At 35.7% G+C, this 12543-nt stretch overlaps 1 protein-coding gene across 2 annotated transcripts in view; it reads left to right on the top strand.

Annotated features, from left to right (window-relative positions):
• Window positions 1-9878, top strand: part of LOC144980801 (sodium-dependent multivitamin transporter-like) — a 44124-nt gene extending 34246 nt beyond the window's left edge. For both annotated transcript variants that reach the window (XM_078928612.1, XM_078928611.1), the window contains 4 exons: window positions 5100-5244; window positions 6158-6258; window positions 8322-8455; window positions 9751-9878. In XM_078928612.1, coding sequence (XP_078784738.1) covers window positions 5100-5244; window positions 6158-6258; window positions 8322-8455; window positions 9751-9831 — 461 coding nt within the window. In that variant the 3' untranslated portion in view covers window positions 9832-9878. The remainder of the gene's footprint in view (window positions 1-5099; window positions 5245-6157; window positions 6259-8321; window positions 8456-9750) is intronic.
• Window positions 9879-12543: the final 2665 nt, after the last annotated feature.

Below are 12543 nucleotides of genomic sequence, written 5' to 3'. Positions count from 1 at the left end.
TGTAAATATCGTCGTAGTCTGGGACTAAATTTCAAAATCATAATATGTGCTATACGCTGTTGGGAGTAATTGTACTGCGATTAGAACAAGGCTACCCGACAGTTTTTGATTTTATTTTTATTTATTTATTTATTTATTTATTTTTATTTTTATTTTTTTGGTTTTGTTTTATTTTATTTTATTTTCTCGAAGATTCAACAATCGCACATACAATCCTCATCTTGTTCATTCCAAACATTTCAGGTACACATACTGTTTCATAGTAACTACTACTCTACTACTACTACCACTACTTCACTATTATCACTACCACTACTACTACTACCACTACTACTTACATCACTACACTACCACTACCACTATTATCACTACCTACTACTACTACTACTACTACTACTACTACTACTACAACAACTACTACTATTACTACTACTGCTACTACAACTACAACTGCTACTACTACAACTACAACTACAACTACTACTACTACTACTATAACTACACATACTACTACTACTACTACTAACTACTACTACTACTACTACTACTAACTACTACTACTACTACTAACTACTACACCACTACTACTACTACCACTACCACTACTCCTACTACCACTACCACTACCACTACTACTACTACTACTACTACTACTACTACTAATACTACTACTACTACTACTACTACTACTACTACTACTACTACTACTACTACTTCTACTACTACTACTACTGCTACTACTACTACTACTATTACATTTCTATTATGTCTTTTATCGTCCATTATTTTCTAGAAATTTCACGTCTCTCACTGGCCTCATCATTTCTATCACACCACGCTAACGATTCGTTCACACTCCAACCATCGTTGAGTACAGACGATGCAATTTATACTACATTTCTTCTTATTTGTTTTCAACGTTTATTTGTTTATTGTTGTGCCGACGAAGGGTTTGTACCCGAAACGCCCATTGTCTGTTTTGTTTCCACCGATTCCTATCCATCTTCACTCTTTCGTTAGTATTTTCGCGACCCCATGCTTCAGGCAGCGTCCACCGCTCTCTACTTAGAACAATGCTACACCGTTGACAAGAATAATTTAAGTGCCATCGTTATTTATATTTACTAAAAACATTACACACACACACCACATTCTCAAACAATTTTTACACCCCTAAACATGTCTCACACCATTTTTATTTGTGGGGCAAAAACAAAAACAAAAAAAAACAAAAAACAAAAAAACGATCAAAACAAACACGAAGAAGAAATAGATATGATTTCTGTGCCACTTCGTATGACGCATGCGCAGCTGGAAAAGTAACACATTTCTATGACGTTTTGTGATACGTTTCCGAGGAATCCCCAGTTAAAAATAGATTGACCTCTGTAGTCTGAGACTTCGCAAGCGTAGTCAGAGACTTGATCGTCAGGGACGAAGTCCGACTCCATGAATAGCTTACTTTCCGTAGTCTCTGACTTTCCCAAGTCTTAGACTACAAAGTCTCAGACTTTGCTATAGTCTGAGACTACCATAGTCCCGCTCCATGAATCAGACCCCTGAGGTTTGATCCGCCGATCGTGAAAATCAAGACTTCAGAGGTTTGATCCGCCGATCGTGAAAATCAAGACTCCAGAGGTTTGATCCGCCGATCGTGAAAATCAAGACTTCAGAGGTTTGATCCGCCGACCATCGATAAGGTACAGAAAATTGAATCAATTGCCACAAATACGAAGCAAAGATTTAATCTAATTTCATTATGGTTCAGATTAAATAATTTTCTTACATTGTAAAATAATTAAAGTTTGTGCTTCTTATCGTTTTATATTCATATTCATTTTTTAGGGGGTCCCGATAGCTCAGTCGGTAGAGCACTCGCTTCGAACGCAAAGGGAACGAGTAGATCGATCTCGGGTGCAGTCCAGAATTTTTTGAACCCCCCCCCCCCCCCGTTGGATCTGGCGGAAAGTACTTTGATAGACTAGCGTCCTATCCAAAGGACAGCAAAAATTGGTTTTGTCCGTTTCAAGCTAAAGAAACCGGGATGCACGCCGGCTCCGTGGGCCTTATGGCTCTGAAGGACTATTTTTTAGGGGTGTTTCTTTTTTACGATACCCGCCGAAACCCACCGAAACCAGACAAAACCCGACAAAGTTATGGGACGTAGGCAGCAGTGGGGAGTGAACCTGGGACTCAGGGAAGAGTACACTAGTAGGGAGTGAACCTGAGACTATGGTTATCGGCGGGTTTTGTAAAAAAGCAATTACTTTTTTTTTACGAAACCCGCCGAATCTCAGTCCCACGGGCACTCTAAATAGATCGTTACGAGAGAACGGAAATGAGATTCTGCACACGTCACTTCCCTTCAATGAGTGGGCACGAGGGGTCTAAAATTCGCGTTCGCCATACTCGACGATCCAAATCGTTAACTCACAATAATACCGTTTTGAGACAGCGGGAAACAAATGTGTTTTTTTCTCTCCAAGAGTACCACCAGTGGCAGTTCTAGCCTATTTATAGTGGTGGGGCAAAGATGATTCGGTCATATATATATATATATATATATATATATATATATATATATATATATATATATATATATATATATATATATATATTTCAACTTTAAAAAAAAATAAAATATTTCAACCACAAATAATCACATTCACAATGAAATGACAATACCAGTAGATTTTAATTATTCCAAACGTAATCAAAAATGAATCACGAAAGAGAATACAACAAAAAAAATAAAAATAAATCGACGAGACAAAATGCGACAACACCTTGACAATACAAGTCTATTTCGTTCACTCGAAAAATTAAAGAGATGCTTTAATCCCTCAACGGCGAGATTGATATTTCTGTTACATTTTCAGAAGTACGTAGTAACTTTAAAGTTTTCATCGAGAAGCAACAACCGCGATATGACTCGAGTTTCATTCAGAGCTCAAATTGCATCATTTTTACTGCTCTCTTGGTGGTTAGAATGATTGTGCCGGTGGTGGTAGTGGTTGGAATAATGGTAGCGGTGGTGGTGGTGGTGGAGGAGGAGGAGGGAGGAGGAGGAGGAGGAGGAAGAGGAGACGGTGAGGGAGGATGTAATTATGGTGGTGGTTTTGGTGGTGCTGTTGGTTAGAATGATAGTTGTGGAGACGATGACGAAAATTATATGATGATGTTGATATTGTTTTTATTGCTATTGTAGTACTTGTTGTTAATGTTGTTGTTGTCGTTGTTAATGATGATGATAATGATGGCAACGACGATGTCGTTGACAATGATGATTACCGTACGAGATTACAAAGTTTATTCAATCTTAGGCTTTCGCCATTAAATCATACAATTTGATGACAACATACATGAAATTTAGGCTTTCGCCATTAAATCATACAATTTGATGACAACATACATGAAAGTGGAAAAAATGGTAAATGGAACCAACCAAACAATAAATTGATACCATTAATAGCCACAAAAAATACAACAATCGTAATACCACCAATACGTACAATAATAATAATAATAATAATAATAATAATAATAATAATAATAATAATAATAATAATAATAATAATAATATAATAATAATAACAATAATAATATTACCATCATCATTACTACCACCACCATCACTATTACCACCACCACCATCACCATCATTATTACGTTTCCAATCCGTTTTTCTCGTTTTTTAAAAATTTGATACCTTAATAGACGAAAATTCCGGTGATTTTTTTAAAGGATAGTTAAAATAGCTACGATTTTATTAACACTGAAAACTACGATTTTTATTTTCCTATTTCAAGTAGGCAGGTCTGCTATGACAAGTATCAGTTCCATAGTCAAAAAAAGACAAATAAAAACAAAGTTTACTTAATCTTAGGCTTTCGCCAATAATTCATACAATACAATTAAGACAAAATAATGCTACCAATCTCTCCTCATGCATTCGTTAGACTATAACAATAACGACCGTGTTATCTTTACTCCTTACCCAACCAACCCCTAGCTTCCCACCTCTTCATCGCGAACTATCTTATGTATGTATTAGCTTCAGGACGGGCAAGTACGGAATCTGCCCACCCTTCCTTTAAACGTCTTTATTTCCTCTATAACTTAGTTAGAATTCAACTCTCTCCTTTCTCAGAAGAGTATTTCTCGTATACTAATTCAATTGTTGAGTAAACCAAAATGGCGGTTGTATTTTATAATTTATTTAGTCGTGACTTCTGAATAAAAGTGTTTTATTAGAGGGAATGCAATAGAAAATACATTGTTTTGCAAAAATATTTAGTCTGGCAATAAAAATACAGCGGTAATTATTTTAAGAATTAAAAAAAAGGAACAAATTAATTTGTTTAAAAAACAAAAACAAAAAAAAAAAAAACAAAAAACAAAAACAAAAAACAAACAAATAAGACAACAATTTAAATAAATGAATTTTGAGAAGCACTAGAGAAAACGAGAAAAAAAAAGAAATAATTTAAATGGATAAACAAATATATTAAAACAACACAAGTTAATACTAACTTGATATAATATTAGTAAATTGATAAATTTAATTCAATACTGGAACCTTCCCAATGTTATTACATCAATGGTACCAGCACAAGTAAGGCAATAAAGAAGAAAAAGTTCGTTTGCCAAAATCTCTATTTAGTGCTCACTGGTTTATAAGGTGGGCTCATTTGAATTAGCCCGACCTAGAACTAGAGAGGCCAGACAGCAAAATCACCGTCAGGCGACGTGACGATGAGATGACGATGTGGGCGGAGTGGAGTCGTTGGGAAAGGGGGGGGGGGGGCTGATAAAAAAGAACAGGAGCGTATCCTGGTTTATGCATTACGGGGTGCATGGTGATTCGCAATCTATCAAATATACATACAAATTGATTTCAGTACGAAGTATCAAGTTTAAGTACTAACTTTTAAAATTATCTAATTTAAACTAGATTATTTCGGACATGGTAATACAGCTTATAACTTGAAAAAACAGGCTGGTATTTGCCCACCCTGCCCATTATTACCAGCCGTCCCTGACCTGAGTACGACAGTAAATTGATACAGAAAATCTTTGTGTTCATCCCTGTAATCCAGATCATTGTTCATCAAGCAATTCGACCTTCAAGATTGATATCCTGGTGCGTCATAACGATGTCCTAGAGTTTGACAACATGAGCAGTCATTCATATCCAATGGCATACACCACGGATCTCCCTGAAAGAATGTCCGAAAGTCCATTGTATGTATATATAGTTACTTAGTTACTTGCGTAACTCCCTCCTTACCACCCCATAGGAAAATCGTCACATTTATTACGATGCAGTCAACATTTTTCTCATTCTGATTTCTTTCCTACATCGCAATATTTGAACAAAAATGTTTGCTATAGTAAAAGAATATTCACACTGTGTTGAAGAACTCGTTTATCAGCTTTTGTATTTAAGTGAAGTAAATCTATTTTTGTATAGGTTGGGTGTGAAGAATTGGGGACATTCCGGAAAATGACCGGTAAGGAGAGAGTTAACTTGAGTCTTAACTTCAGCTTTTATATAGCGCAATATCCACTAAACGTGCCCAAAGCGCTTTACAAAGGGTCCTTGGCCAACAGTAACACTTATAATGTAGGACGAGGCATGACGCCTGTTAGGCGACATTACAATTTTTTTTCGGACAGAGACACAACCCTGTTAACAGCCAAGCACATCATTTTACAGCTGAGTACGGTGAGAGAATGTCAGTAAAGAACCTTTTCCAAGGACTCAACTCTGCGCCGAGCGGGGGTCGACCCCGGGACTTTCTGTTCCAAAAGAGAGTGTCATACCACAAGACCACATAGCCGCACTACTTGCTTACTTACTTACTAACTTATGTGAGGCCCAAGGTTTGAGTTTTTTGTTTTTTGTTTTTTTGTTTTTGTTTGTTTTGTTTTTGCCAAGATGAGGGTCATTTAAATCGATCAATATTTGGAGGACGAGTTTTTTTGGCCATATTTTTGAATACGAGTTTTTGGCCATATTTTTGAATACGAGTTTTTGGCCATATTTTTGAATACGAGTTTTTGGCCATATTTTTTAATACAAGTCTTTTGGCCATGTTTTATTTTTCATAGTCCGGTAAAACTAACCTGGACCTGTTTCTGTTTTATCGTGCAGGGAAGGTACAGCAATCCTCTACAATCTGTCTTATCAATGGATCCCTGTGATTGGCTTGGCATCAACGATACTTGCTGGATACGTCACTAGCCTTCTTACTGGTAAATAATCTATGAATGACATAATATAGATAGTTCGAAGATGACGTCACTCAGGTCTTTGTATTATTTCTTTGCCATCCGTGTTTATGAGTAATTCTCATTTGGTCCGTTATACTTCCGAATGGCAATGTTTAGAGCTTCTGAGCCAAGCGCATACTATCTATACATCAATATTGATAGATGACTGTATTTGTTTTTATTGACTATATGAATCCTTGATTTGGCTATGAAGTATTATTATTATTATTATTATTATTATTATTATTATTATTATTATTATTATTATTATTATTATTATTATTATTATTGTTATTATTATTATTATTATTATTTTCTTTTTCACTTAAAATTGATAATTTATATTGTAAAGTGCCCAGAGCTTGTGTTTTACACGAGAATGAGCTCTGTATAAATGTGTATTATTATTATTATTATTATTATTATTATTATTATTATTATTATTATTATTATTATTATTATTATTATTATTATTATTATTATTATTATTATTATTATGACTGGAGTTTATCGTGGCCAAATTCGACTTTGAAAGTGGCCAAATAAAACTTAACATGGCCAAACACTACTAACACTCGGACCGTCGCCATCGTTAACTAAAAGCCTGACACTAAACTAGGCCCATAAGTGGGTTCGGATGTTATACCTTTATATGTGACCCTTCGCCTCAAAACGGTATTAAGTCGGGTTGGTTAAAATGTTCAAAATTGAATTTCTAGCCAGAAATATCAGACTTGTGTTGAGTTGGTATGTTTTATTGGGGAGAATGGATACCATATTTTAAGGTGCTAATGCCAACAATTTATATTTTTGACCAGTTTCACATTAAATTCGGCTTTTAAGCATGTAGTACGTTCCGACATAATACTGTTTTGAGACGATGGGTCACATATATGTACACGTCGGTCCCGATAGATAGTATGCGCTTAGCTAAGAAGCTCATAACATTGCCATCCGGAAGTATAACGGACGAACACACAAAACTGTGTGTATCCATGAACGTTTATAGTCAGGTTAATACAGTTCAGTGAGCATTACTCGTAAACGCGGATGGCAAAAAACAATAACAAAGACATGAGTGACGTCATCTTCGAACTATCTATAGTTCTCGTTTCACACGCAAAGAGACCAAGATCGATCACGGATGCATTTGAGATTTTTGACTGACCCACTCACAACATTGCCATCCGGAAATATAATGGACCAACATACAAAACTATGTGTAACCTTGAAGGTAAAAGTCTGGTTAATCGCAGCCATCGTTAACTTTCAGCCTGTCAATGACCAAAAAATAACGTCAAAAGACAAGTCTTTGGCCACAAACGAAAACAAATTGTATTCAATAGTTCAATCAATGAAATAACTTGTTTCCTCGAGCTCGACTAACGACAACTCACTAGACGGTGCAAAAACCTTTAAAATGACATCAAACTGTAAGTCCCAGAGGGTTCTAGTGTTTGGCTATACCATGTTGACGATGGCTATGGGTTTAGTGAGAATTACTCATGGACAAAAATGACTCCCCCCCCCCCCAAAAAAAAAAAACATTTAAAAAATAACAAAGACCTGAATGACGTCAACTTCGTTCTATCTATAAAATAAGAAGCTCACAACATTGCCATCCGGAAGTATAACGAACCAATACACAAAACTATGTGTAACCTTAAACGTTTATAGATAGTATGCAGATGACGTCACTCAGGCCTTTGTTATTGTTTTTGCCATCCGCGTTTGTGAGTTGTTCTCACTAAACTGTTTTAACCAGACTATAAAAGTTCATGGTTACACAGAGTTTGTGTGTTGGTCCGTTATACTTCCGGATGGCAATGTTGTGAACTCCTTGGCCAAGCGCATTCTATCTATAGTCTGGTTAAAACAGAATTACTCATAAACGCGGATGGCAAAAAAAAAATTAAAAACATTTTTAAAACAATAACAAAGACCAGAGTGACGTCAACTTCATTCTTATACTCTTAATCGTTTGAATAAAAGCAAATCGAAAATTTTGACTCTTCATAATCAATATCGAAAATGAAATTCTCCAGGCGCCAACAAGCCAGGGGACGTGGACCCCAGATACCTTCTAGAAGTGTCCAGATCTGTGACGTACTTCCTGCCATCATCCCTGCAGTCCTGGATGTCCTCATGTGGTACACAATTCATAAAGGACGAATATAAGGTAACATGAAGTGGGAGCGATCTATAGATAGAATGCGCTTGGCCAAGGAGTTCACAACATTGCCATCCGGAAGTATAACGGACCGACACACAAAACTCTGTGTAACCATGAACTTTTATAGTCTGGTTAATACAGTTTAGTGAGAACAACTCACAAACGCGGATGGCAAAAAACAATAACAAAGGCCTGTGTGACGTCATCTTCATTCTATCTATATTCATGTTTTCGCCCAACCAGGTCATCAATCACATGATTTGTTGCTCTCCAACGATTGGATAATAATATATCATATCAAATGTAAACACGCTGCTTTGTTTATGAAAGTTGTAAGCATACCCACGTGTCAAGCTGAATAAAATGACCAATCGTGATGTTAGATATTTAAAAGGTGTGAACACTTTTCACTAAGTGGGTCACTTTGAGCACATTTTGCAATGTGACCAATGACCTCGAGCACATGGAAAGGTAATATAGATCATGCCCATTAAGAAGGTAATCAGAAGGTCTGAGGTTCATTCCCCAGTCGAGTTCGACATGATTGTTTGGGATGGTTTGTTTTTTCTTGTATGTGTCTTTCTTGCTTTGACTGTCACCTTTCAGACACTCTTGTTCAGTTATTTATCTTAAGGAAGTTTTTTTTTTTATTCCTTCATCTAGAGCAAAATCACTCGGGAGCTCCGATACAGCTGGTAGAGCACTCGTTAAAAAATATTGAGCTTTCCTATAGGGCAACATCCACTAAGCGTGACCAAAGCACTTTACCAGGGGTCCTTGACCAACAGCAACAATTAACATCTATTGCGAGACATGACGCCTGTTAGGCGATAGTTCAATTTTTTCGGACAGAGACAACGCTGTTGACGACCAGGTGCTCATTTTACACCTGAGAATGTGAGTTGTTCCGATCGTTTAGAGCCAGTTACTAAGTTACCTTGCGTCGTTACGAGGGAAGTGACGTCATGACTGTTGAAGCGTATTATCAGCTTGATTTAACATTGTTTTTATGGACAATATTTTGCGTTGGTTTCAGAGTATTCCCATAGTATAACACTATCAATGGGCCCGTAAAGGTATAGGGAATGAAATTAGCGGAAGAGTAGCGTCCCTTGATTGGACGTCACCCATAGTCTGTGACGTCAACGGCGGAAAAGTTATTAGAGAGAGAACGTCATGTTGGATGTGCGCATGCGTCTCTCGTCCTCTATTAGGGGTTATCAGACCTGCAAATAAGAACGGTCGTCTATATAATCCATGATCCATTCTTGTTCTTATAATATCATTTCCGTATCTTTCAGTTGAAGTTTTCAAGCCCTTTGCTCAAGGAGGACGGAACGGCCCTAAAGTCTGACAACGGTGTCACATCACCTATGATATGATCCCCCCCCCCCCAAAAAAAAAAACCAAAAAAAAAAAGCACACAAAATAATTGTTATTATTCTTGATTGGCACAGTTCGGGCACTTATTAATCAACATCATCATCATCATCATCATCATCATCATCATCATCATCATCATCATCATCATCATCATCATCATCATCATGTTCATCATCATCATCATATTATTATTAATTATTATATTATTATATTATTATTATTATTATATTATTATTATTATTATTATTATTATTATTAATTTTTATTATTATTTATTATTATTATTATTATTATTTTATTATTATTATTATTATTATTATATTATTATTATTATTATTATTATTATTATTATTATTATATTATTATTATTATTATTATTATTATTATCATATTATTATTATTATTATATATTATTATTATTATATTATTATTATGAATATTATTATAAATGTTATTATCATTAATTTCATTATATTTATTGTCATCATCATCATCATCATCATCATCATCATCATCATCATCATCATCATCATCATCATCATCATTATCATCATCATCACCATCATCATCATCATCATCATCATAATCATCATCATCATTAATTTTAAAATGATGTTAGTAGTAGTAGTAATAGTAGTAGTAGTAGTAGTAGTAGTAGTAGTAGTAGTAGTAGTAGTAGTAGTAGTAGTAGTGGTAGTAGTAGTAGTAGTAGTAGTAGTAGTAGTAGTAGTAGTAGTAGTAGTAGTAGTAGTAGTAGTAGTAGTAATAATAATAATAATAATAATGATAATAATAATAATAATAACAATAATAATGATAATAATAATAATAATAATAATAATAATAATAATAATAATAAAATAATAATAATAATAATGATGATGATGATGATGATGATGATGATGATGATGATGATGATGATGATGATGATGATAAATAAGTATCAACATACATGTCATGGATTCAAAACTTAGATGCCAAAGCTGTTTGTAATGTACACATTCCCATTTGCAAAATGATTTACGTGAATATCCTGTACTGGATATATCATGTATACAGTAAATGGGTTGCTGGGTCTGTTTGATTTGGCGGAAAGTACTTTGCGATAGACCAGCGTCCTATCCATAGGATAGCAAGCAATTGTTTCACGCCATAGAAACCGGAATAAACTACGGCTCCATAGGCCCAATGGCTCTGAAGGGCCACTTTACTTACGTTTATAAAGGGAATGAGATTACCGGAAGAGCAGCGTCCCTTGATTGGACGTCACCTTACAGAGAGAACGTCAATTTGGTTTTGAATTGTCTCAAACCGATTTCACCGGAAGCGAGGACGAGAGACGCAGGCGCACAACCAACATGACGTTCTCTCTCTAATACCTTTTCCGCCGGTGACGTCACAGACTATGGGTGACGTCCAATCAAGGGACGCTACTATTCCACTAATCTCATTCCCTATTATGCACGCAGATGATCGTGCGGCTATGTGGTCTAGTGGTATGACACTCGGTTTCGGATCGGAAGGTCCTGGGTTCGAGCCTCGCTCGGCGCATAGTTGAGTACTTGGAAAAGAATCTTTACTCACACTCTCTCCCCGTACTCAGGTGTAAAATGAGTACCTGACCGTAAACAGCGTTGTGTCGTTCCGAAAAAATTGTAATATTGCCTAACAGGCGTCATGTCTCGTCCTACATGGCAAGTGTTGCTGTTGGCCCGGGACCCCTTGTAAAGCGCTTTGAGCACGTTAGTGGATATAGTGGCGCTATATAAAAGCTCAATAAAAAAAAATAATTAAGATGATACCTCAATATACAGCATGTATTTATATTTATATTAATTGAAATAAATAAAGATAAATAAGAAAATTTATATGATCACGTTTTCAAGGATTTACCATGCTTAACACGCTTCCCAATGTTTTATTTATTCCCCTAGCAGGCCATATGGAACCATCTATTCCTCCCTTTTTGTACATAATCCCGCTATTTTACAATTTCCCTTACTGCTTTATAGCCAAGTACTTATTCACACCTGAGTCCAGTGGGCTAATGCCACTGAACTGACCACACTTAACATCGCTCGACATTTTTGGCGTGACGAGACACCTTACTGCTGAGCATTGTTGCCAGATACCTTTGTAAAAATCACGTCAACTTTATGCCAGAAATCCGCCAAATTTATCCAACTTCACCTGAGACATTTGCCCAAAATCCGCAAAAAAAAATAATAAATAATCCGTCATTTTATTTTAAACAATTATAATCAACAATAGTGTTTTGTCTCAGAATAAAAAAAAATTTATGCAAATTATTGTCCATAAAAAAAACAATGCTATACTAGGCCCATAAGGGCGTTCGGATGTCAGACCTACACAAATGTACACGTTGGTCCAACCTTATCTCGCTTTGTAATTGTTTAACTTAGAAACCGACATCAGATCTTATCTTCTATCTAATTATTTATAAATATACAAAGAGTGTGTCACCCACTTTTGCCGTGTTTTGAAAAAAACAAACAAACACATATTAAAAATTAAAACTGGAACTTCGAGAACGTCTTTAACTAAGTCTCGGGTTTGAGAGATTTGCCAAGTTGTAATATTCATCGATCAATATTTGAGGAGTCAGTTTTTCGGACCAAAATTTCTTAAAATGTGTTTGGCTTTTTTTTCCGAGTGAGGTTGATCTGTCATTTGATTAGATATGTGAAATA

Source organism: Berghia stephanieae, chromosome 10 (assembly GCF_034508935.2).
Source record: "Berghia stephanieae isolate SIO BIC M18660-M18661 chromosome 10, UCSD_Bste_1.3, whole genome shotgun sequence".
Lineage (NCBI taxonomy): Eukaryota > Metazoa > Mollusca > Gastropoda > Nudibranchia > Aeolidiidae > Berghia > Berghia stephanieae.
The sequence above is the reverse complement of the archived record's forward strand: the minus strand, read 5'-3'. Positions and strand labels throughout refer to the sequence as shown.